At 43.6% G+C, this 26,032-nt stretch overlaps 2 protein-coding genes across 5 annotated transcripts in view; one reads left to right on the top strand and one right to left on the bottom strand.

The window, feature by feature from the left end:
• Window positions 1-26,032, top strand: part of YY1 (YY1 transcription factor) — a 67,226-nt gene extending 41,194 nt beyond the window's left edge. For 3 of the 4 annotated variants that reach the window (XM_075926571.2, XM_075926572.2, XM_014573930.4), the window contains one exon: window positions 2,281-26,032. In XM_075926571.2, coding sequence (XP_075782686.1) covers window positions 2,281-2,463 — 183 coding nt within the window. In that variant the 3' untranslated portion in view covers window positions 2,464-26,032. The remainder of the gene's footprint in view (window positions 1-2,280) is intronic. The other variant, XR_016349595.1, reaches the window with a different exon arrangement.
• Window positions 19,970-26,032, bottom strand: part of SLC25A29 (solute carrier family 25 member 29) — a 10,908-nt gene continuing 4,845 nt past the window's right edge. The window contains exons 3-4 of the mRNA XM_006123783.5: window positions 23,084-23,167; window positions 19,970-22,100 (exon numbers count right to left, since the gene is read on the bottom strand). Coding sequence (XP_006123845.2) covers window positions 21,357-22,100; window positions 23,084-23,167 — 828 coding nt within the window. The 3' untranslated portion in view covers window positions 19,970-21,356. The remainder of the gene's footprint in view (window positions 22,101-23,083; window positions 23,168-26,032) is intronic.

Genomic DNA, 26,032 nt, shown 5'->3' with positions numbered 1-26,032 from the left:
CTCAGAATCATACTATGTAGCTTATCAGATCAAGATCACAAAGCTAGACAACAATATATTTATTCATTGTGTGGATTTTTCTTTAGAGTGGTTTTTGGAACACAATTGTAACCAAATTGCCTGAATACATTAAAATCTACAGTGGGGATGCTAAAACAGTTACCTGTGGGGTGAAAAATCGTTTGTCTCCACTTTGTCCTCTGTGTCAGCAGACACTTATTTTTCTTGCTCTATTTGATGCACTATTGACTAAGATGCTTAACTTTCAAGTTCTGAGTGTTAGCTTACAAATTAAAGCCATCAACTACCCACTGAATATTCTCTGATGCTGACAATTAATGTAGGAGATTCTTGAACTCTTGCCACCAGAGGGCCCCAGCCTACTTCCTATGATAAATACCATTCAAAAATTACTGTAGACTCTGAATTATACAACATGTAGAAATAAGTGATTCATGTTAAGATATCTATTTTTCATTAGTTTCTTCAAGAAACTAATTTGTCACAAGACACCAGTGATATTCTAAAAATGAGATTTTTTTTTTCACTACAAAACCCTCAACTTACAATTTTTTTGTTTGTTTTTTCGTGGTTTTTTTATAGTCACAAAATATTGTTCCTAGTAGCTATAAGAATAAAGTCCACAAGTCATTATCTGCATTACTAATCTCTAAGTGATTCTCTAGCTTAGTGGTTAGGGTATTCACCTGAAGATGGGACACATGAATTTAACTTCCTGTGTAATTAACACAGCATTGAGCAGAACAGGAAGTGAGACTTGATTAGATTAATGCCAAAAGGCATCACTCTGATAATCTATAGTTTTCATAGAACTTGATGCCTTGAAATCAGTAAGCTTTTTCTAGAAAGAATATTCCAGTGGCTGTGGAGATTTTTTTGTTAATAAATTTCTTTTATTTGTAGCTCCCTATCCCTCCCTAAAAGAAAAATCTGATCCAGGCTTTAACTACTCTGTGTTCATTTAAAGACAGTTGAGAAGCTGACTCATGCTTTATACTTCTCCCTTTTATTTTGAGTTGGCAACAACTCATAAAATATTTATTTGAACAGTAGCCCATCTCTCTCCCAAAACAAGGGGGAAATGGCAGAGTCTTTCAGAGCCTCTGCAGTTGAATGCAGTCTAGCTGCTTTTTTAGAACAGGTGAGAGGGGAGTTACCAAGTTCTAATGTGACTCTTTCCAGCAATCTCCTTTAGAGATTTAAAATCCTGTTTAATCAGTTAACTAGTCAACTAATTAAACAGTGGTGAGCAGGAGCTGCTTCTGGCTCCACATGGGGCCCGTCAGAGGGGCTGAATTGGCTGGGAGCTGGCAGTCCTCCACCTGTGGCAGGCTGTGGGTTGTTCCCTGGGTACTGGTTAATTGTTACCAGTAAGCATCACCTATTAAGGCTGCTGCTTACCGGGTGACCTGTTAACCAGTTACCTGTTAACATCCCTAATCTCCATTGCTTTGCTAAACTAAGAAGGCTCCAATTCTGCCACTGTTTGCAGTTATGGGTGGAAGACCTAATAGGGAATAGAGAAGTCCTCAGCTTTTTAGACCATCATGTGTTAGCTGTAACGTCTTCAAAACTTCTCCCAGAAACAAGCATGCAGCTGATATAGATCAATAAGTGTGGTGTCATGATCAACACAATTCATCACGAAATAAGCTAGCTCTGCACTAGCTTCAGTTTCATGGTGGATGTATGGGTATGCAGTGCTTATAGCTGTAGCTTGTTCTGACTGAAAGGTTGAGGGAAAATTAAAGTGAACAAATTGACCTTAACTATTGGTTGTTTAATAGTATTGTAATGCATAGTATTACTTCTGATTTTCAGCTAAGTCTCTTAATTTTAGCTAAATTTCCTTTTAAGAATGCAAAGGAGGAGTGTGTAGAGTAAGTGCTTGGCTTTTACAAGCTTGAAGTTTTGTTGAATCCAGAATTATTATTCATAGTAATCTACTATGTATATTGCAACTAATTTGAGGAAAAAATACCAGTTATCGGTTTTCTCCTTAGGCTTTCACTTAAAAAAAAAAATCATGTTAGATGATATGTAATGAATGATGTGCATATATGGAAAGACTGGCAGAGTTGTCTGAGGCAAAGGTAGTTTAATACTGCTATGAGTTTTCAGGGAAAATGTACTGCAGGATCGGGACCTAATATTGGTAAAGGGAATCCAGTAATGCAACCAAGAATATCTTGCTGACTTAACAAGTATCTGTTGCTCCAGTTGAGACTGTTTTTAAGCTATCACCTTTCTTTTCAACAGTGTACGTTTGAAGGATGTGGAAAGCGATTTTCACTGGACTTCAATTTACGCACGCATGTGCGAATTCACACTGGCGACAGGCCCTATGTGTGCCCGTTTGACGGATGTAATAAGAAGTTCGCTCAATCAACTAACCTGAAATCTCACATCTTAACACATGCTAAGGCCAAAAACAACCAGTGAAAGTAAGCGAGAAGAAAGCTCTTGAACTCTCAAAGCATCTTACAGGAGTATGGGAATAAATATGGCTCCCCTTTGTATATTGTTTCTAGGAAAGAATTTAAAAAAAAAAGAACCCTACCCACCTAAAGGACACGTTTTGATAAAGTAGTAAATAAAATAAATAAAAACTTTTAAGATGACGTTGCTAAGATGCTCTACCTTGCTCTGTAATCCAGTTTCAAGAACACGGTGTTTTGTAAAGTGTGCTCCCAACAGGAGGGGACAGTACATGAACTTGCATCAAAAAGAGACAATTCTTTATACAACAGTGCTAAAATTGGACTTCTTTTCACATTCTTATAAATATGAAGCTCACCTGTTGCTTACAATTTTTTTAATTTTGTATTTTCCAAGTGTGCATATTGTACACTTTTTGGGGATATGCTTAGTAATGCTATGTGTGATTTTTCTGGAGGTTGATAACTTTGCTTGCAGTAGATTTTCTTTAAAAGAATGGGCAGTTACATGCATACTTCAAAAGTATTTTCCTGTAAAGAAAAAAGTTATATAGGTTTTGTTTGCTATCTTAATTTTGGTTGTATTCTTTGATGTTAACACATTTTTGTATAATTGTATCGTATAGCTGTAATGAAATCATGTAGTATCAAATATTAGATGTGATTTAATAGTGTTAATCAATTTAAACCCATTTTAGTCACTTTTTTTGGAAAAATACTGCCACATGCTGATGTTCAGTGTAATTTCTCTTTGCCTGTTCAGTTACGGAAAGTGGTGCTCAGTTGTAGAATGTATTGTACAGGCACTGACCTTTTATTAACACCTGATAATATGTACATCCCATGTAATAGAAAGGACAACAATAAAACAGTGGTCCTAAAGAAAAGAGTATGGCAGAAGATAATCTGTAAGCACAGTCTATTTTCATTTTCTTTGTCCAGAATAATTACAGTTCTTGAACCTCCCAGAAATTGGAAGCTTAAATAAAACTCAAGTTTCCTTTACTTGGCATTCAATTACAATGATTTTTGATTAAGTAATACATCTGTAGCAAACATAATATACGAAAGTGGTAACTTTAGTCAGAATTGGTGACAGTAATCCTGGATTTGGGAGTAACCTGGACTCCCATTAATTGGGATAATGGAGTTGGAGAATTGGTGGTGTTCTGCCTCCAGAGCCAGCCAATCAGTGGAACCAATACAGTGCTTTTCTCCTTAGTCAAGGTAAGGGGTAAATGGAGTAGAGGTGTGTGCATGCCTGCTTCTTTACTTACCCAATGTATGGAGTTGGTTTGACTACTGGTGATGTCTGACTACTAAGAAAACTATTTGTTGCTTGGTTGAGCTAGCCTTAAAGTTTGGATCAGGTGCAGTAATGGAGATCTATTTGGAGTAAGGAACAAAAGACCTGAAAATTCCCAATTAAAAACACTAAGTTTTTAACATACACTATTATTTTCATGATTTAATCAGAAGGGATTACTAACTCTTGTTACAAATGTTGAGTAAGAAATCTGCATGTTCTGTAGTAAACAGTGAAAGAATAACACATACCAGAATGCGCACAAAAATTCATGGGTATTGTCTTAAAGGAATTTCCAAAACAGACTTAACATTCTAAAATATTGGTAAACTTCTCTGCATCTATGTGATAAGAATATAATCCATCAAGATTTTACAAGTTTAAACTTCTGTACTGCAACTTTTTTCCCAAGTTGTTGGATTTCAGTTTCAACTAGCAATGTTAACTAGTTACACAACCAATAACCCAATTTCCATATAGCAAGGATTTTCATCTACAAGTGATTTTATTCCTAAAACAGATCCTGCATCTCTCTGGCTTTGGGAAGTTTTAGGGGTAGAAGAAAAGTGGAGTGTTGGCTAACTACACTGGAGTATCTGTAAGACAATATTAGTTTTGGGATTTTTTTTGTAATGTGGCTTGGGGGGGGGGCATAGCGGTGAATAATTCACAGTTAGCTTCTATTCGCATTTTTCTACAGAAACTGATCATTATAGTTGCATAAATGTGGCATTTCATTTTCTGAAGGGGACAGCGAGAACTTAATCTAGTGTTACTAAGCATATGTCTGCATTTTAATACTTCATGCATGGTGTCTGAGTGTCTTTACCTCAGAAGGTGTATTTCTTTCCCCTCTGTGGGAAGTGGTACCTATTTTGTTTGACACTTCTTTTGAGGTTGGTTGCGGCTGAAGCAAGCATTGTACTTTATCTTCAGCCAATTTTGCCACTGGAACAAGAATGCATTGGAAGCCAGGTTATTGAATTTCATTCTGTATTGGTCTGCTATAAACATAACTCACCAGTGTCATCTAGTGAGTGGGGGGAGGGATTGCTCAGTGGTTTGAGTATTGGCCTGCTAAACCCATGGTTGTGAGTTCAATCCTTGTGGAGGCCATTTGGGGCAAAAATTTGTCAGGGATGGTACTTGGTCCTGCTGTGAAGACAGGGGACTGGACTCAATGACCTTCAAGGTCCCTTCCAGTTCTAGGAGACAGGCAATCTCCATTAATTTTTTTAAGTGTCTTTATATTGTGTATGGGAAAGCAGAGGTCCCATTGAGCAGCTTGGGTCAGAGTATTGGATCTCCTGAGTAGATGCTGACTCATTATTAAATGGGGTATATTCACAATTGTGTTTTACGTAACTTTGGTGAATGATTAGGAATACCTATAGAATAAACCTTATTTAATAGCTTATATAACTAAATTAAATTCACTTCTCTGAGTAGCTTTTAAAAATATAATTGGCACGTCTTATTCTTAAAGCTCTACACTTCACTGATTCATCAACTCCCATTGTGGACTTTGAGGATATTGCAAGCAGGAGGAATTCAACACTGCCAGTCTGCTACCCACAAGAACTTGCATCATGCCACTGAGCCTGCAAGCAAGTTGAGGTAAGGGGAGCAAAACTTTGCTGGGGCCCAGCGCTGTTGTTGCCAGGGAATTTCGGGGAAGGGGCATTAGTCTGTGCCCTATGCATCACGCACATTTGATAACCCAATTATTCTTACACTTCCTGTATTCCAACTCTGAGGGGAAGAACTTATGCTTATGTGTTAGGTCTCTGTTCTCAAAGCATCTGGTCTTGAAATAGTCTTAAACATGCTCCAGGTAATTTGCAAACTGTTTCTACCATTTTCACTTTCAGCCTGCCTTGCGAACATCAGCAAATTTGATGTGGTATAGGGAGGAGGTAGTCAGTACATGGCCAAAGCCCAAATCCAGACTGAGAGCCTTTTCAGCAGGTAACTTTGGTCCGGGTTTCAGCCCTGCATGGGGTGTAATTCAGTCCCAAAGCACGTCCTGCAGGACTGAAGCACCAGTTCCTGGTGGGCTGAAGCCCTGAGTCCAAGCATGCTTGCTTTGGGGCTGGAGCCCAAGCAGAGGCATGCTGAGACTTAGGGTTTCAGCCCTACTGGAGGTTCTTGGATCAGCACTTCAGTCTGGCAGGGAGATATGGGGAGCAAGGGCGGAGACAGGAGGCTCCTCAAACATTTATCAAAGATCAATCTGGTGCACCTGAACTTAAGCTATGACGATGGGAGCTCAGCTGCATGGGTTGACAGCCAAAAGCCAAGTAGCCCCTGGGATGCTACCTGTCATCCCTAATGAAAATCTAAATGGGCACCCCTGGGTTTCAGACCCTAGAGTGAGACTGTCCACAATTCCACCCATGCTGCTGAGGCTGCTTATTTCCTGTCTTGGAGAAACCTTTTCTGATTGGCTGTTTTCCTTACTCCCAATCAGGGCTGCTGCAGGAAGCCGATGGGTGCTCTCTGTCCCTCAGCAGCTGCCACTTTTACAGGAGAGAGGGAAGAGTTCAATGGCTTGTGGCAGCTCTGAGATTTTCTTCCCTTTTTACTCTTGAGCCTCTGCCTCTCCCTCCCTGCCTCCCTTCAGTCCTGCTGCAAATCACCGCTTCAGCCCTTTCTGGAGTCGTGTTGGGATTTGGGACTCTTCACCACTCTGAAGCCTCAAGAACTGCAGAAGGCGCAAAGGGGAGCCAACATACTCCCACCTCCAGTGTTTTTGACACTTAAGGTCTCCGTGTACATCATTGTGTTTGAAAACCCTGAAATTAAAACAGTTAAGTGTTGGTCCACCCTTCCATTTAATTTGTAAACAAACTGGATGTTAAAAGTGGGAACAGCAATCAGCTCTATGAAACAAAGCATATGAATTTTGACCCGGGTTCCTGTTTAGGATCACGCTAGATTGCATCCTTTAGTGAGGCATCCTTCTGCAGAGTATGGCTACTGCAGCTGAAAACCCTGTTTTGCAGAGATGAAAGACACTGATGCCTTCAGACAACTGCCACGTTGACACAACAACTGTTAAGTGCATTGAGATAATGGCATAGGATGTTTTCAAGCAGTTGAGAGAAACTGGAAAACTTGCCATGGCAAAGGATGAATCTTAAGATATCAGGGACACAGCACAGCCTAGCACTGGTTGGGGTTTTTTGTTTTCGGTTTTTTTTGTTTGTTTGTTTTTTAATGAGAAATTTGGAGGGAGGAGGTCTTCCTTATGACATACGAGTGAGGATTTGTTTAATTCTGTTCAAACTGTTCTAAGTCATGTTTGAAAGTGACTCAGATTGTCAGTTACTACATATGTTGCTCCTGCCATGATTGATACTCACTGACGGCTCAAAATGCCTGCAAGATCTGAACTCAATTTGATTTTTTTTTTCTGTCACTGCATAATCCATCAAACCACACTTTGTGGAAGGCTTAGTGGTATGTTTAAATGAATATCAGTGGCGATTTGAATTTGTCAACTTTCTTCAGTCTTAACTCCTCATTGCAACATGGACACTTCTGAAAGAAAACTTTTCACTTGTTTGAGGATGACAACTGCTAGTTGACCAAAAAAGTACTAAGAAAGCTGTGGGAAATTCGAGTTCATGTGGAAGATGTAATATTCAAGGGAGAAGAGCATAAGAGATACAAGCATGAGTACCTTGGTCTTCCTTGTTGATTTTTTTAATAGGCCACTTAAATTATTTCAACTTAAAGCTACAGGGGAGAAGTCACAAAAATGTAGTGGATTTCCACAGCAGTGTCGCTGTTTTTTGTTTTAACGTAATTTCTTCAAGAGTGATTTGGAAACTGGGGAGATGCTGCATCTCCCAATGTTGCTAAGCTGCTGGGACACTGCAGATGTGAAACAGATGGCAACATCTCTGGACCAGCCTCTTCAATATGTCCAGCATAGGTTCCAAGAAATTGGAAGTGTTAAAGACCTCTTCCTGTTTTTGTAAGCCCATTTGTGGTACAAGCAAATGGCACTTAGTGTGATTAAACAAAAACATCCTTTCTAGATGTTGAATACTACAACTGGAGCTTGCTGAATTACAAGCAGATGAAGCACTTAAGATGCAGCACACTGAAATGACATTGAAACTGTGTAGACCATCCCTGCATCCCCACTTAAGGAAGGTGGCATTTAATATTTTGACTGTTTTAGCTTGACATCTGAGTCAGTATTCTCAACAATCATTAAATCACATAATTGCTCCATTCTGATTGACAATCATATGTGCAATTGCCTTCATCTTGTCTTGATTGACCTCACTGCAAACTTAAAGGCCTTTGTTCAGCAGAGGACATATTCCCATTTTTTTTTCCCAACTGATGGCAAGTACTATAGTTATTTGATTCACACAGTTTATTTTAAATGTATGTTGCTGTATAAAATTACATTTTTGTTTTTCAGTACAACTGCTATGGTTGTAACAAGTATTTCATTGTAATTCGTAGTCATTCATTCTTTGCTTAATATACATGTAAGTGGGCATATTTATTACTGGAAAGACTTGAATCAGAATTCATAGAATACTAGGACTGGAAGGGACCTCAAGAGGTCGAGTCCACTCCCCTGTCCTCATGGCAGGACCCAGTACTGTCTGACCATCCCTGATAGAGATTTATCTAACGTACTCTTAAATATCTCCAGAGATGGAGATTCCACAACCACCCGAGGCAATTTATTCCAGTGTTTAACCACTGTGTACTTAAGGTTTTTTCAAACTCGGACTAAATGCTGAAAAGTTTTGAATGTTTATTATAATGTAGGCATATCTGCATATAGATTAGTTTTTTTTTTTTAAAAAACTAGAACCAGTTGTAGTGTGCTTAATGCTAATATTTACATCTGTTGGATATTTTACTAAGTATTTTCTCAATCTCAGATTAATTTGTTTTTCTGGCTGGGTGGCTGCCCCACACTGGCTTGAAGGGCTTAAAGCAGGCTGGAGGGAGCCTGCACAGAGTCCTAGCCGATGGGGGGGGGCAGGAGAAGAGCTTGGAAGGAGCCAACCAGAGGACAGCTTGCTAAAGCAGCCCAGTATATAAGGAGGTGCTCAGGAGAAGGTTGGGGGGGGAGGGGAGAGAGAGAGAGAGAGATGGGGAAGACTGGCTTGCCCTTGAGACAAAGGGGCTAGATCTCAGTGGCAGGTGAGACTTAAGGATTGCTTATGCTCCCATCCAGGGGTGACATAAAATTGTGGTGAGTACTGCTTTAAGAGCAGTGTCCTAAAGAGGACTTTGATCTGGGAGCGACATGGGTCCAGAGTGGTGATGGGTGAGACACCTACCAGAAGGAGGCATCTGCTGAAGATAGACCTAGTTCCTGAGTGACCAGCAGGAGGCACCACAGCTGGGAGTTGTGACCTGTTACAAGTCTTATCTTGGAGGTTATTTTTAGGTTTTAGAAGTTTTTATTTTATTTTTTTATTCCGTAAAAATATAAGCAATATAGGCCCTGAGTATACTTCACAGTATTGTATGTGTTCGTTGAACAAAGGCACTTTTCTGGAGTCTGGAACTTATGTCTTGGGGAACCCCATTGTTAGTAATAGTATAAGTTGAATCTCTCTAGTCCAGGACTCTGTCCAGCCCCAGATGTTGCTGGAGCACTGTGGGGGTGAGGGAGGAATGACTAGCAGAAAACGAGCACGGCAGGACCACAAATGTTGCTGGAGCAGAGCTTCGGGGCAGCTGGCAACCAGAGCCTGGCTGGGGCAGGCAGCAGGTAACTGGGGCCAGCGTCTAAGAGCAGGCTAGCTCCTATTTCTTTAGACATTCATAGCTTTCACACTGCAGTAAGAGCTTTGCAATATCCTAATGAAATCTACTCCCTCAACTTTTGTGTGTATATCAAATAGTCTCAATCTAGGTGGAAGGATGAATAGTACCACACTGACATTCTAATACAAGGCAAGGTTGTCTCCTGAAGGGAGCCTTGAAGAGCCACAGGCTACATCTCAAAGAGCCACTTGTGGCTCATGAGCCATGGACTGAATAGTGCCCGATAGGTGCTAAAGAAGAGGAACAGAGCACAGGAAGTCTCACTTCCCCCAAAACTTGCCGCCTGTGTATTTCCTGGTCCTGTCCAAAAAAGGAGGTTCTTACATTGGGGGATGGGCCCATAAATTCAGTGGAGATGAGATCATTCTCTTCGGTCTTTATGCGGTAAGAGGCGGCAGATGTCTTGGCTGACTGGACTGGCTCACCAGGTTAGCTTCTTGCCCTGAAGGAACTCTTCCAGAACTTTCTCTACCTCCAAAGGTGGAACAGGCTGAGTCAGCTCCTTGTGGATGGTAACCTGGTTAATTTTGTCCTCTTGTTTTCCTTCTTTTTGTGTGTGGTTCTGGCTTTTTAAGCGCTGTTAAAATTTTCCCAGAGTTCTGAGAGGTAATTGTGAGGGCTTAAATCAAATGATCCCCTCTGATTATCCCTGATAATGGCTGTAATGGTATAAAAGAAGGGGAAGAGCATGTCTATTCCTTGTGCTCAACACTCCTGGCTGAATGCATTCAAGGAGAAGTGTTGGTTGTTGCTACCACAGCTAGAAAAATAGGGTGCTAGTGTTAATAGAGTGCAGTCACAGATAAGGTTGTAAGTGACTGGTTGACTATCCAATAAGCATGTGCTTATAAGAGAGTTGACTGAACCTCTCAGAGAGAGGCAGCAAAGGGGGGTGCTGGTGCTGGGGGGGAGCTGGCTTAAAAGCCAGTTTCCCCCAGCACCCATCTCTGTGGGGGTGGGGACAGAGGCGTAGTGGGGAATTGGCGGTGTTTCCACCTTTGAAATGTAGCAAGAGCCCCACTCCTGCTACATGTCAAATGCAGAAGCATCACAGAAGCAGAGGGTGAGTGGGGGACTCAAGCAGCTCCCCGCTGGCCCCACGCTTCCTGCGTTTGCAATGTGCAAGAGCCCCAGAGGAGCTATAGTTCAAAAGCAAAGCCTGTGCAGGGAGCTCGGGGCCAGCTGGGGACTCAAGCAGACTGCCCCGGAGGGAGTGCAGGGCCAGTGGGGGACTGCTTGAGTCCCACTCTGGCCTCATGCTCCCCCTGCGTTTGAAACGTATCAAGAGCCAGCAGGGCTCTTGATTCATTTCCAACACGGAGGTAATTGAAGTTTATACAAATTACATTGATTTCGATTAGTTGATTAATCTAAATTTAACATCCTTAGTCACAGATAATGTCATGGGCATGCCTTCCCGGTGTGCTGACAAAACCACTGACAGTCGCCTCCTTGCTTTCTATGGCTTCTCACCACCCTGTCTCTCCCAGCCAAGGCACAGAGCTGAGCTAACTACCACTCCCCCAAATAAAAGAACAATACAGATCCTGAATCTTTTCAGGTCTCAGGAGAATGTAGTTTTGGGCCCAGCTTCCAGGAACCCAACCCCAAATGGGATCAGAATCCCAAATAAATGATTCAGGTAAGCCCCCTTTAACAATGAAAGGAGGATGTACACATTGATTTGTTCCCCTAGGGAACAATTATTTATACTGGGTTTGATAGTAAATAAGTGATTTTTATTAAGTGCAAACAGTAGGATTTAAGTGGCTGCAAATGAAAACAGGCTGAATTTAAGTAGATTACAAATTTAAAATAACAGAAAAAGAGCACAGCTAGTTCTGACCTACTAAAATGGTTCTTATTTCAGGTAAATCTGTAAGCCAGGGAAGCTCTTTTTCCCCTGGGGTCTTTGGTTCATTGTCTTGGGAGTTACATGCCAGCCACAGGCAAAGGAACAGCTAGCTTCCCATTGTTTTATAGATTCCACTTTGGATGGGAACTTGAGTTCTCTCCTCCACCTTCTATGGAAAATTACCTGGTCAGACCTACCCGTTGGGATGGTCATATGTATTCCTAAGACTGACCACTGCTTAGCCTCTTTTGTCCTTTGAGTCTGTTTACAATGATCACTCAGACTTTGAGGGGAACACCCTTGATGGTGTTAATTTCTACATTGAAAACCATAAAGCATTCTATACTCCGTATTTCTAACTTTACATACAAGAGTGAAACATACCAAAATAACAGATACAGATCCAGCAGATTCTTACATTAAAATGGACAGGTTACATGAGGTATTTTGTCCAAAGCATCTAAGTTATGCATATTTGTGTCCATAAGTCAAAGGTCTCATGGTGGCAGGGGGCTGGTGTCTGGTAGTGATGCAGGATGCAGAGTCACGTGTCCCCTTTGGATTGGGGTGCCAGGTAAGCACTCCACCCCTTCTCTCACATACCCTGTGTGACGTAGTGGGGGTATTGGGCTGCTTTCTATGCTGGCTCTGTGCTAACCCCCACTGGCTGCTGCTGGTACCATAGCCCAGAAGGACAGGGAGTGAGATATTATGCAAAGAGGGTCTCTCAACCTGTCTGACCAGCTACCCCCCAAGGAGAGAAGCAAAGGAAGGTGGAATGCTGCCCTGGCCGGGGGGCAGGACTGGAGGAGAGTGAGTTAGTTTCTGTCTGGGATCATGGAGGAGACAGCCTAGGAAAGGGGCTGGAATTTAGGGGCCCAGTTTTCCCCCTTATCAAGGAGGGCTGAGGCATCCTAGGCCTGCCCTATAACCAAATTACATCTGTGCTGTGCTGTATCCTGGAAAAGCAATAAACTCCCTCTATTTCTACTGGCTGCTGTTCGTGCCACTTCGGGGGTGCAGGAGACGGGGGAACCCCAACGCGTCGTCACACTGGTGTCAGGTGGGATGCACTGCACCCTGTGGATGGAGCTCCCCGTGGCGAGCGACAAGGCGCAGTAGAAGCAAGAGCCCTGGAGCCAGGCATGCTGGAGACAGAGCGAAGCGGTTCCTGGGAATCGTGGGGCGCTGCAGCACTAGACTGGTGAGTCTGCACCGAGGGTGACAGACGGGTTCCTCAGCTCCTTTGAGAGGGCCTGTGGACTGCTACGGGTCCCCCCAGATGACTGGCTGCAGGAGCTCATCCCCACGCTGAACCAGGAGGTCACCGGAGTGCTCGGTCAGCTGGAGGACCTACAGCCAGGAGATTACAACCGAGTCAAGGAGGCCCTGCTGCACAAGTTCGGGCTGACCCCCGAGATGTACAGGAAGAAGTTCCGGGGGGTACAGAAGGAGCCACGGGAGACCTATGTGGATCTGGCCTCCCACCTGGCGCAATACTGCCGCAAGTGGGTGTCTGGAGTTGGAGCCCAGACCGCAGAGGAGCTGCTCAGGCTGTTCATGATGGAGCAGTTCTATGAAGTGTACACACCCAAACTGAGGCTGTGGCTCAAGGACCGAAGACCAGAGGACCCCCCCCAGGAGGCCGGGAGACTGGCAGATGAGTTCATGGAGAGCCGGTCCGGGTGTGAACGGGATTCCTGGAGGGAAAGGGAATCGCGCAGAGACCGGATCTTGGCTGAGCGACGGCGAGAGTCATCTACGAGGCGAGCCCAAGAGACGAGTCGTCTGTGCCCCCAGAGAACCAGCCAGGGCCTGGACAGACAGCCCAAAGGGGCCCGCAGGGACTAACTTGCCAGCGCTGTGGGCAAAAAGGCCACAAGAGGGCTCAGTGCACCGGGTCCCATGATTGGGGACTTTCCAGGGTTAACTGGCTGGGGCTGGAGGAAGGGCAGGCTGCCCCAGAGGCAGGGGCTGGCTGGCAAACCTCAGCTGAGAGAGGGGAAGGATGCTCAGTGCACCTCCCCTGGGAGGTCTGACCCTCGGGAGGCAGATTTCTCCGTGTACCGGGTGGGGGCAGGGCGGCCCCTACGGAGCGAGTGCCTCATACCCCTGGAGGTGGATGGTAGGAAGGTGACGGGTTTTTGGAACACGGGGGCGGAGGTGACGCTGGCCCGATCCAACATAGTGGCCACAGTCCAGATACTACCCCACACGCAGCTGACCCTGAAGGGCATAGACGGGTCCCTGTTTAAGGTGCCTGTAGCCAGGGTGCATCTGAAATGGGGGGGCCAAGGAAGGTCTCAAGGAAGTGGGGGTGCACCCGCACTTGCCCACCGAGGTGCTGATGGGGAATGACCTAGAGGAGTGGCCCCATGAATCCCAGCGGGCTCTAGTCACCACCCGGAGCCAGAGCCAACGAGGGGCTGGTAACCTGGATCCAGGGGAGGCCTCCCGACAGGGTCCTCAAAGTACCATCACGGTGGACACGGGGTCCAGCCAGGCTGGGACTCCGGGCCGAGGCAAAGGTGGGGAACAGGTCCCGATCCCTGCCTCAGCGGCTGAATTCCAGGCTGAGGTGCAGGCAGACCCCTTCTTGCAGAGGCTGAGGGACCAGGCTGGGCTCCGGGCGGCTCAGCCCCTGGGGGGAGGTGGCCAGGAGAGATTCCTGTGGGAGCGGGGGTCCCTGTTCCGTGAAAGGCTTCCCCCCAGGAAGGTGAGGGCATGGGGGGGTCCAGCGGCAGCTCATAGTCCCCCAAAAGCATGGCCTCAAGCTGCTGTATTTGGCCCAGGATGTCCCTGTTGCGGGTCACCGGGGGATCCGGAGCACCCGGCTGAGGCTGCTCCAACACTTCTACTGGCCGGGGATATTTACAGCCGTGCAGCGGTACTGCCGGTCCTGCGATTCCTGCCAGAGGGGCGGGAAGGCCCAAGACAGGAGGAAAGCGGCTTGGGGGTCCCTACCCCATATGGAGGAGCCTCTGGGCTTGCTGAGAGAGTTATGGGAGGGGAAGCCAGCCCTGGATGGAGCATCAGGTGTGGAAGCCGCCCTGGCTGTCCAGAGAAGGCTCGCTGGGCTCATGACCCCGGCCTGAGAGACTCTGGCCTGAGATCAAGGCCAGGGGAAGGGTGGGTGCAACCACTAAGGACAGGCCTGTGCCAGTCGCCCTGGAGTGGTGCAGCGAGTGGACAGAGGGAAGCCAATTCATGTGGGGCCTCGCCACGGCCGGCCTGAGTCAAGGGGAGCACCCATGTGCCCAGGGCGGGTTCCCACGCAGAGGACCCGAACTTCCCTAGGTCACGAGCGGAGTGACCCTGCTCAGTTCGCTCTTGGAGGGGGGAGAACTGTGAAGTAGTGGGGGTATTGGGCTGCTTTCTATGCTGGCTCTGTGCTAACCCCCACTGGCTGCTGCCGGTACCACAGCCCAGAAGGATAGGGAGTGAGACATTATGCAAAGAGGGTCTCGCAACCTGTCTGACCAGCTACCCCCCTAAGGAGAGAAACAAAGGAAGGTGGAATGCTGCCCTGGCCGGGGGGCAGGACTGGAGGAGAGTGAGTTAGTTTCTGTCTGGGATCATGGAGGAGACAGCCTAGGAAAGGGGCTGGAGTTTAGGGGCCCAGTTTCCCCCTTATCAAGGGGGGCTGAGGCATCCTAGGCCTGCCCTATAACCAAATTACATCTGTGCTGTATCCTGGAGAAGCAATAAACTCCCTCTATTCTACTGGCTGGTGGAGTCTGTTCGTGCAACTTCGGGGGTTCAGGAGACGTGGAAACCCCAACGTGTCGTCACACCCTACAGCATTTTCCCTGGCCTGGCAAGATTTTTAATCTAGCATACCATGTTTCCCAAGGTTTCCAGACTTAGAAGTTCAAGTGTATCGAAGTGTTCTCTGAGGATTGGAGGGTGGGACGGACTGAGCATTCAGTCATGGGTTTTATTGCTACTGCTGACTACAGTGGGACCTTAAAGTGAAATGGTTTTTGCTTCTCTTCCCCTTCCTACTGTAAAACAGGGATAATTGCCTCCCTGTGTCCTGGGATAAAGTATAATGTCTTAGTGCACCTTTCTTCTAAGGCTGCCAGTCAACACTGTAATACGTTCCCTAAACCAAATTTGAGAGATTTTACTGGGATACAGAAACTTTTGAAGTAGAAATTTGCCCCAAACTAGTGTTCATCCATCTCATGGAAGAGCTGCCTTGGCAAGGAATAAAGAGCTGACATGTGTATTCCCTTTAAATAAAGAGCGCCCCAACTGTATGAAATCATAAGACATTTAAATATGCCAGTGTATTTTGCTAATAAGTAAAAATGGGAGTTGTCCGTAGCACAGTTCTGAGGGGGCCTGCTTGGCCCTTTTGATGTGCACTGGTCCATCTAATGAGTCGTCATTGGGTCTTGTTAACTGGGTCTGCCCATTCTGTTAAATGGGTCAAAGAAAGGAAATAGTTGCAACAGTTGTCCTTCCACGTAACAGCAGCATAGTTTCCAATTCAAAGCTGTACCCTAAACCAGTGCTTAAATTGTCCAGTTTCTTTCTTACAAAGCGAGAGTAGGTGAGGTTTTGAGACCTAGAACTGAAACTCTCTGTAAGAGGTAGGTGGTAGTCTTAGCTGTAGTGGTCAAAACCTATAGTTATTTAAATGGGATTTATGACCTCCCCCACACTGTTTTGTTAATTAGCATGCAAGGGAAAGCTAATAAATAGAGGAAACGGTAGAACACAGTCCCTAGTACTGAAAAACTTTTATAATAGAAAGATAAATTACACACAGTTCTGAGAACTCTTTGGCTTTTTAATGTAATTTGAGAGCAATGTGTTAGTCTGATGTAGTCCCTCAATTGGCTAGCTGTTAACAGCAGGTGTATGTCTCCTCCATCTCAGCTGGGGTGAAGGTACACAACATTCAATAGCTGTGTGCCCAGTTATCTAGTAATTGTTTGACTTACTCCATGGTATTTGAATGCTTTCCTGGAAAAAAAATCCTTTGCAACACAAACACTGAATACTATTGAGGTGTTAAGCTACTGCCTAATTTATTTCATAGTTAGAAGCAGCACAGATGTTTGTCCATGTCCTCGTTGTATGCAGTGCTGTACTCTTGATTGTTTCAGTATATTAGAGAGAAAAGAGATCTTCAGCCACTTTGTATTGGATTAACTTCTGCTGGTGAAAGGTGTTAGCCCTTGTGCAAACCTGAAGATAAGCTGTGGAAGTTTGAAAGCTTCTCTTGCCAACAGAAAGTGACACAAGGTGGAAAGGCAGTACTTTTTCTTGTCTGTCATAGGGATGCTAGCAAGTAGTCAACTACCCAATAGCATAAGCTTCTCCCTTGCCCCACGGAGGCAGCAAAGGGGGAACCCAAGCTGTTGCTGGAGGGACCCAGCTTAAAAGCCAGTTCCTCCCCCCCAGCACTGGCTCTGTAGTGCTGCCTGCCCCTCCCCCACCACTGCTCCATCAGAGGCAGGTGGGAGGGGGTGGGGGAAGAGGGGAGGCTACTCCAGCAGCAGCCCCTGTCCACAGGGGTCTCAGCAGGGAGTTGGGCACATTGTGGGCAGGAGCTGGTGCCAGAGCAGCCCTGATGGCCACAAACAGGGGCTGCTGGACTGAGTGCGAGCTGGGTCTGTGCAGTCCTGGCTCTTGCTGGTCTGGGATTCTGCACCTCTGCATTTTAAATGGTAGTAAGAGCCTGGCAGCTCTAACTACATTTAAAATGCACCCAGCATTAGCTGGGTGAGCCAACTCCTGGAGCTATCCCTGCTGTGGCTCTGCAGAGCTGTCCTAATCGACTAATTGTGTAGTCAATACAAATTTTATTGACTATATAATTAGATTAACTGCAATTTAATTTCCCTAGTCCATCCATTAGTGGCTTAGCTTCTGTTTTGGCTCACTGCAGCAAGATGGTTGCTTTCCACCACCCTGTTAACAGTAGTAAAACATTTTTTGGAGTTCTGTTTGAACTTTTTCTAGTGAACCTGGCTATTGTGTGGTTTGTGCAAAGTGATGTGCCAACCCTTCAAAGTGTGGCTATAACTCTTCCTACCCATCACAACCCTTCTCTTTCCTTGGTGAAACCACTTCTGCTCTGAGGCTGCATTGACTCTTTCCATGCCTCCTGCTCTTCCAATGTGCTGTTGCTGCTAGGATAGCTGAAGCAGTCTGGCAATAATTGACAGGTCATGGTTAGTTCTTAAGAGCAAACTGATTGATTGCTGTTTCTTTTCATTAAGTCTTCTATGTGGTTGGGAAACAAAACCAAGTGCAGATAATTCAGCTAAGTCAAACATGTGCCTCCCTCTGCCAAGCATCAGTAAATATAGTGAGACATGAATTGCCATGGAGATCACCCCACTGCTGGTAGTAATTAGATCATGTTCCTTAGGATCACATAATACCCATCAGAAAAAGCCTGCTCATCCCAAGTGGGTTTCTCCTCATAACAGCCATATGGGGTCAGACCAAAGGTCCATCCAGACCAGTATCCTGTCTGCCTACAGTGGCCAATACCAGATGCTCCAGAGTGAGGGATCACAACAGGTAATCCTCATGTGATCCCTCCTGTCACCTACCTCCAGAGAAACAGGCTAGGGATACCATCCTGCAATATCATACCCTTTTCTCATCTCCATCAAGTGCAGCATGGTTAGGTTTATAGCCAAGGCAATATCCAGGTCTATATTTCCTTTAACTGGACTGTGTAATTGGCTGGTGCATAATTGGCTGGATAACCGTAGTCAGAGTTGTTAAAGGTGCTAAATCCTGCTGGAAAGGGATAACAAGTGGAGTTCCTCAAGGGTCTGTTTTGGGACCTGTACTGTTCAATATCTTCATCAATGACGTAGATATTGGGATAGAGAGTACGCTTATTAAGTTTGCAGATGATACCAAACTGGGTGGGGTTGCAACTTCTTTGGAGGATAGGGACATAATTCAAAATGACCTTAGCAAGTTAGAGAAATGGTCAGAGGTAAACAGGATGAGGTTTAATAAAGAGAAATGCAAAGTGCTCCACTTAGGAAGGAACAATCAGTTCCATACATACAAGATGGGAAGCGACTGTCTAGGAAGGAGCATGGCAGAAAGGGATCTAGGGGTCATAGTGGACCACAAGTTGAATATGAGTCAACAGTGTGATGCTGTTGCAAAAAAAGCAAATATGATTCTAGGTTGTATCAACAGGTGTGTTGTAAGCAAAACTCGTGAAGTCATTCTGCCGCTCTACTCTGCACTAGTTAGGCCTCAGCTGGAGTACTGAGTCCAGTTCTGGGCGCCACATTTCAAGAAAGATGTGGAGAAATTGGAAAGGGTACAGATAAGAGCGACAAGAATGATTAAAGGTTTAGAGAACACGACCTATGAAGCCAGGCTTCATGAACTGGGCTTGTTTAGTTTGGAAAAAAGAAGATTAAGGGGGGGGACATGATAGCGGTTTTCAAATATCTAAAAGGGTGTCACAAGGAGGAAGGAGAAAATTTGTTCCTCTTGGTTTCTGAGGACAGGACAAGGAGTAATGGGCTTAAAGTGCAGCAGGGGAGGTTTAGATTGGACATTAGGAAAAAATTCCTGTCAGGGTGGTCAAATATTGGAATAAATTGCCAAGGGAGGTGGTGGAATCTCCCCCTCTGGAGATATTTAAGAACAGGTTAGACAGACATCTGTCAGGGATGGTGTAGACGGAGCTTGGTCCTGCCTTGAGGGCGGGTTGGTCCTGCCTTGAGGGCGGGGGGCTGGACTCGATGACCTCTCGAAGTCCCTTCCAGTCCTATGATTCTATGTAAGAAGCCTCAACATGGCTTTTTAAATATTATACCAGTAAGCATGAGAAGTCCCAGTAACAGCTTGCATTAACTGTGCATCCTGTTCAGTCGCCTCAGAAGTATGATTAGGGTTTAAAAAGTGGCATTACTGGGTTCTTAGTTTTTCTTCTATAAAAGTTTGCTTTAACAGAAAAGCTCTTCGTCCTCTTCCCTCCCCCCGCCCAAAAAAAGACTAGCAACTCACCCTGCGTTCACATGTGACTCTGGCTCAAGCATCAACTTACCTCTGATCAACAAGCCAGCATAGTGCTGGAGAATTAGCACAGCTAACAAGAATAAGTAAGTAATCAGTACTATAAAACTAAATAGTAGGCACAGAGCTGTTGTATAAGGAAGTGTGGTGTACCTAGTCACTCTTCTTGAGACTAGCTAATTAACAAGTGTGGAAAATAGTGTGGCGGGGGAAGGTAGCTGGATCTAGAAGACAAAATCCCTAATATCAGGATGTCTGGTCACCTTACTCTTCTGGCCACAAACTGTTTTTAAAGATGTTTCAAGTTGCTGACTGGTAAAATGTTGCTGTTTTCAGCATGAATGTGAAAGCTGAGCTATGGTAACAAGCCATAACTAGCAGGGGTGGCAGGGGGGAGGTAGAGGGAATAAATTCTTTCAGGCCATAAAATTTACACACTTTTGGAAGCCAAGTATTTTAGACCACTCAAAAGGTATGTTAAATACAGATGTTACAGAATTACCTCTATAGTCATAAGACTGAAGTAAGTTAAAATTTATTTCCTACATTTATATTACAGTCAAATACAGAATGCTATACAGAGGTGTAATTGTTTTCTCTGAACTGTGCATATACATATTAGGCATTTCACATTCAGTTTGAATCTCAGTGCAAGTAGGCACCAAAACACCCAACATACCTCCAAGGTATAAAGAGACATACCAGCTTTACAGGTTTCTCCAGTATATTTTGTTACAGTACAAAATGCTATGAACTGAAAGGGTTTTTTTAAAAGCATACACATATTGCACCTGTCCCAAACAGAAGTAACATGTTCAACATTCACTACCTCAATGAGCAAGCATGATGCTTTTAATGTGTTTCTCCTTCTCCATTTTTGTGCCATACAATGGTGGTTCTTATTACAAACTTTAAATAACTGTTAAGTCACTAAAATAATCCCTCTGAAGCACACTAAGAATTACCATGGATAACAAAAGGTTCCCCAGAAGCCTTTTCAGTATGACTTCATTTCCAGGTGCTGTAACCAAATGCAAAGTAAACTAGGATTGTGCAGATTAAAATTTGTCACCATCAAACCCTAATCTCATTTTAGGCATTGCAGCGTAACACCTCCAACCATTACTCCTCTATGGAGTATGGAGCCTCCACCTCTATGTAAAAAAGTGACTCTATACAAGTGACCCAACAGTTTAATATTAACAATTTGAGCAGTAACAAAGAAAGGACTGTTATGTATCACTGACTGCCATATTGCCTATTCTGAGAATGGTGGGAGTGACATGTAGTTACATAAAGCTCCCCAGAAGAATGAAAGCTGCTTGCACTAAAACCAGTTAATATGCCATGCAAACACACAAATGAATAAAGTGGAAGGCAGAGGCAAATCATGCTCTCAATCTCACCTGCCTTGAGTTTAACTGCAATTTAAAGAAACATGTAGGGGGATTTGAATGTTCCCTTTAAGCACAATGAAACAACTGTATAAAAGGAAGAGAAGTTTAAAAGGAAGAAATTTTATGGAACAGTTCCAGTTTTAATGGCTACAGGTATCCCTGTCAAATACAAAAAAATGCTCTTGTATTCAAATATTATCTACTTGGTCATTCAAAACCTGATTGGAAGAAAACCTGGTTAGAGACGAGATTCTTCAGACCACATGTAGCGATATGGCAGCAGTGTCTGTACAGTATGTTTCTAAAGTCAGATCTATACATTGCCTGCATTTTAACACTTTGATCATTAAAGGCAAACTGCTTACAGAAGTGATGAGATGAAATCCTAAGTAACAGCTTTTATACAGATAAATTGTGTAAACTCTATATAGATAAAACGTTTACAAAAAGCCCCATAAGATTAACAGAAAATAAACACGTAACAGATGTTAGATCACTGAACAATGAATTCATAAGCTTGAAGGCTGCTGGATTGCTGGACCTGGCTCACATTCACGTAGATTCTCTTCTGACCTCATATACATAAGGAAGACTGTTACAGTGGCAAAAGTAGCTGCATTGACTGGAAAAGCTCGGAGAAGTGTAGATGTAAGACCCCTTGTAAATACTCTCAAACCTTCCTCATGGTAACTCTTTCTAATGCAGTCCAGTATTCCATTGTATTGAACAATTCCTCCGACTCCATCTGCCTGAAGCCGGGACTTGATCACATCCACAGGGTAGGTTGACAGCCAGGATACAATTCCTGACATTCCTCCAGCCAACAACAGTTTGGGGATGATGTAACTATCCTCCACTTCACAACCTAAGTATCTGGTCAAAGAGTCGTATGTCAGGAAGTAAAAGCCAAAGCTTGGTGTCTCTCTTAGGAATGTGGAAACCATGCCCTTGTTGATGCCTCTCAAGCCTTCCTTTTGGTAGATTTTAACCAAGCAGTCCAGAGAATTCTTGTAATTCTTTGACTTTAGATTGTATTCACCTGTTCCCTGAAGTTGCATTCTTGTCTTAGCTAACTCCATAGGACAGCAGATAACACACTGAATGGCTCCTGCTGCTGAACCTGCAAGAAACTGATTTAGAGGAGTGTCTTTTCCAAGAGCACGAATGGTGTTTCCCTGAACGCCAAAAACAAGTGCATTAATGAAGGTAAGTCCCATCATTGGTGACCCAATACCTTTATAAAGTCCAAATGCCTAGAAAATAAAATTAAAAACAAATAGCTATTTAAGAATAGTGAAATGATTTTCTAAGATGGCACAGAAAAATAAGCGCTTCTACAGTTCCAATACTACTGTTGCGTTGACTTCTCAATGTCTGGTAGGGGGAGAGATTCACTTTGTTTGCATTAAGGCAGCAGTCTGATCAACAGCTAGCACTCTAAAAAGCATCTCTGTAGAAGGCCAGTGCCAGTTAAATGTTTAAAGTTACTGACTGCAGTGTCAACTGACCATCTGGTCTGACTTCCTGCCTACACAAGCCATATTTTACTCGGCTATGTGTGTGTCCAAACTAGTAACTTGTGGTTGAATTAGTTTCAGAAAGACTTCCAATCTTTGTTTAAAAACTTCAAGTCAGTGCCTGAAATTTTCCTGTCTGCATCCTGTTACTGCACAATTGGCTTAGAGGAGCTTTTTAGGGGTAGAGCAAAGCTTCAGTGCTCCATCCTTGCCACCCTGTAGAGGTTGGCCTAGGCCTGCTATGTGCCTCCCTGAATGTTCCTCCATGCCCCACTGAGAGACTGTCTGACTGCAGGGGTCACCAACCTATGGCTCACAAGGGAACCAAATGTGTCTCTTTTGGGAGATGCTGGGAGTTCCCTAGGTGTGTGCCTATTTCTGCCCACTTCCTTGTGCAGCAGCGCTCACCTTCCTGGCTGTTCCCAGGGCAGCTGCCACAGGGCTAGTGGCTGCCCGGTCACTCCTGGGGTGGGCTGCAGGGGTGGGCTGCATGATCCCAGGATCAGCCACACCACAGCCCACGCTGTAGCAGGGTCATGGTGTGGCTGTCACTGACAGCTGCATTGTGGCTTCAGTTCCAGTTCTTTTCAGGTCTAGATTAGTTCCAATGCTTTGTCAATCTGGTATGAATTTTTGGTGCAAACACTTAACTGTTTATAACAGTACCATGTATCTAATCTCATTAAATGCATCTGTTATATAAAAAGTTGGCTACTTACTGATTCCTGTCTAATTATAGACTGAAAGCAGTGGAAGGTCCCACGGTAGAGAGGCTTCTCTATACTTTGGACTTGAAGACGCACCTACAAGAAGTTCAGTGGGGAAAAAAATTATTTGCATGGCAAGTTCGATGTATTAGATACATTAGTGCTTGGTACCTATATAAAGAGAGATACTATAGTAGTGTCTACACAAAGCACACAGTTAAGATACCAGAGTGCCATAAATGGCTACTTGCAGTCATTTTACAGATGTTCAGAATTAATTGCTTTTGAGACAATGATAAAACCTTTGGGAAAGGGGGAAGCATTGATTAAATCAAGTCCTATTTACAGAAATAGAAAATATTTAGCCATTTTGAAAGTGCAATGGGGGGGAAGTGGTTATAAGTTTCACCTACGCTAAAAACCAAAGCCACCTTAATCTAGATTTTAATGATATATTTAACACTTAGGGATGTAATTGAGAATTTTTATAACCATGAATGTGGCCAGTGACAAGCTATCAGTCCTCAAATAAACAATTTGAGAATCTCTATCAAGATTTTCAAGACTGGCCAGTATTTTGTGGGTACCCAACTTAAGACACCTTAGTGAGAGCTGATTTTTCTTGGGGTGAGTGCTTAACACACACTGAAAAATCAAGTACTGCTAAGAGGATTTCAAATTGAGCACCCAAAATCACAAGGCTCTTCTTTAAAAGCCTAGGCCTGCTTTATATTTTTAAAAAGTGATATCCTAAAGTGTTCAATAGGCTTTAAAGCATATTTCTAAGCTATGAGGTGGTAAATGATCTTTATTCTGATTTATATATACTCCCCATGCAACATACTTCACCCTTAGATTTTCTAGACTAAAATGGTATATTTTTGGTCAGAAAGATGCTACCATAACTGATGGTGAGATTGGATAGGATGTGAGAAGGTGGCCCCATATTATATATTTAAGCTAGGTCCTGAAGACTCAAATTTGATTCCACCCATCCACCCACTCATTTGTCTCCTGCATTTAAAAAAAATGTACATTCAGATACATACACACACACACACAAAAAGCCATATTCTAGTAGCTAACACAGCTGTAATTTGTTACCCATAAGCATCACCCAGTGATACTTACCAGTAACCAGCAGCCCAGCCTATAGGATCCTGGTTAACTGATTAACAGGATTTTGCGTCCTAAGTAGCTTCTTATCATGGTAGTTAGAAACAACAAAGTTCTAGCTTTACCAGAGTGCAGGATTGTGAGCATTTTGAGGGGATACCTATAAGCCGTCCAATATGCTACAATTTCAAAGTGAAAAACCACATTTAAAAAAAACCCTAATTCTAGAGACCAGCAGTTTCCCAATCTTCAAGATGGATTCTTGACCCCAGTAACTGCTTAAAACTCCCACTGGTGTCAATGGAAGATAAAGCAAAGACCACGTGTGGGTCATGAGAGTTTTTGGCCAGGGCTTTTTGTTGAAGCTTCATAGTTTAGTTTCGAAAGTAAGTGTTACGGTGTTTGAGAAAAATCCTGAACTTTTAAACTGGGCCATGTAATATGTAAACTAAGTATCATGGGTCACTTTTAAAGAAGTTTGAACTAGCTAAGCAGAAGACCCCTTTTTTTGCCTGTCTAGAGATCTGCTTAAATCTCACTCTGTACTGAAATTTTATTTAAACAGATCATAGCATCTTAAATTTTCTACAGATAACTGAATAAATCAATGTGGCATGAAGGATTTATCAGCCCAAATTTGGGACTATTACAAGTAGCAAAGCTGTAAAATGAGCTATTAAGATTATTCCAAATAGTTCTTAAAGTTTATACTACACTATCATGAATAAGAATTTATTTTTACTGGTAGTATTTTTCATATCCCCTGGCTGTAAAGCCAAGTTACCTTGTCCCAACTGTACAGGGCATCCTTGCTTTGTCACCCTAGTATATATCCATTCTGCACTAGTCGTTGACACTTGTAGGAACCAAAGCATTAAGTCCTCCCCTTCCCCAGTCTTAAGTCATGCCAAAAAAAAAAACCCTAATTTGCGCAATGGAAGTCAGCTGTGGGGAACATTCAAAAAAATGTGGAATTTCTTAGACTTATAGCGAGGGTATATTATTTCCAAGGCCTAAAGTTTAAGAACAGGCCTGTAGGTGGGAGCCAAAACAAAAAAGTAATCAATATAATGGCCTTCTGTTGATACACATTTTAGTAGTTAAGTTTCTGGACTGTCATTGCTCATTAAAAGTGCTGTCATATGAGTGGAAATCAGGTAAATATTGCATTTTATTAATATCAGCAGAACTGACTCAAATGGGGCCTGCTTGTTGTGTTGTCTTGCCTTAAACTTTGTATTCATACCCATCAGTGTGAAAGAAGCTATTTGTATATGTATATGCAACCACACTTAAGTTACGGGCCTCAGAACGTGCTGTGAGTATCTTTGTGGCCCCCGGGGCTTCCAAAGTTGAGTAGCCCTGGTATAATGCTTCAATTTGTAGCCTTGACTGTGCAGAAGTGAACCTATCACTGGTACAAGATTGATACTGGCCTGAGGCTTGAGAGGTGGTAGTATTAGGCTTAAAACCACCAAGTTTAGAAGGGAGCAGTTTTTTTTTTAAATGGCAGCTGTTTGAAGATATGTCACAACTGGTCAGGGAGACAGGTATTAACTGGTATAGTGGAAGTAAGTGTTGGATAAATGCATTTTAAACATGGCAGTGAGCTATGGATAACGTTTTGAGCTGCAAATAGTTTGACACTTCCATACTATGTATTTTGGCTTAGTGTGCAAAGCTACAAAATTATTCTATATCATTAATCTACTGAAATTATCTTCCTCCCTGCACGTGACAATTCATGGTAATTTTTAAACAGACAGACCCAAAACTAACTGCGTCTTACAATTTAAAGTTACCATAATTTCAGTATGAGTGAACAGCAAAAAAAAAAGGCAAAAA

The sequence above is a fragment of the Pelodiscus sinensis genome, chromosome 5, assembly GCF_052426305.1.
Source record: "Pelodiscus sinensis isolate ZL-2025 chromosome 5, ASM5242630v1, whole genome shotgun sequence".
Lineage (NCBI taxonomy): Eukaryota > Metazoa > Chordata > Testudines > Trionychidae > Pelodiscus > Pelodiscus sinensis.
This window is presented reverse-complemented; position numbering and strand designations above follow the sequence as displayed.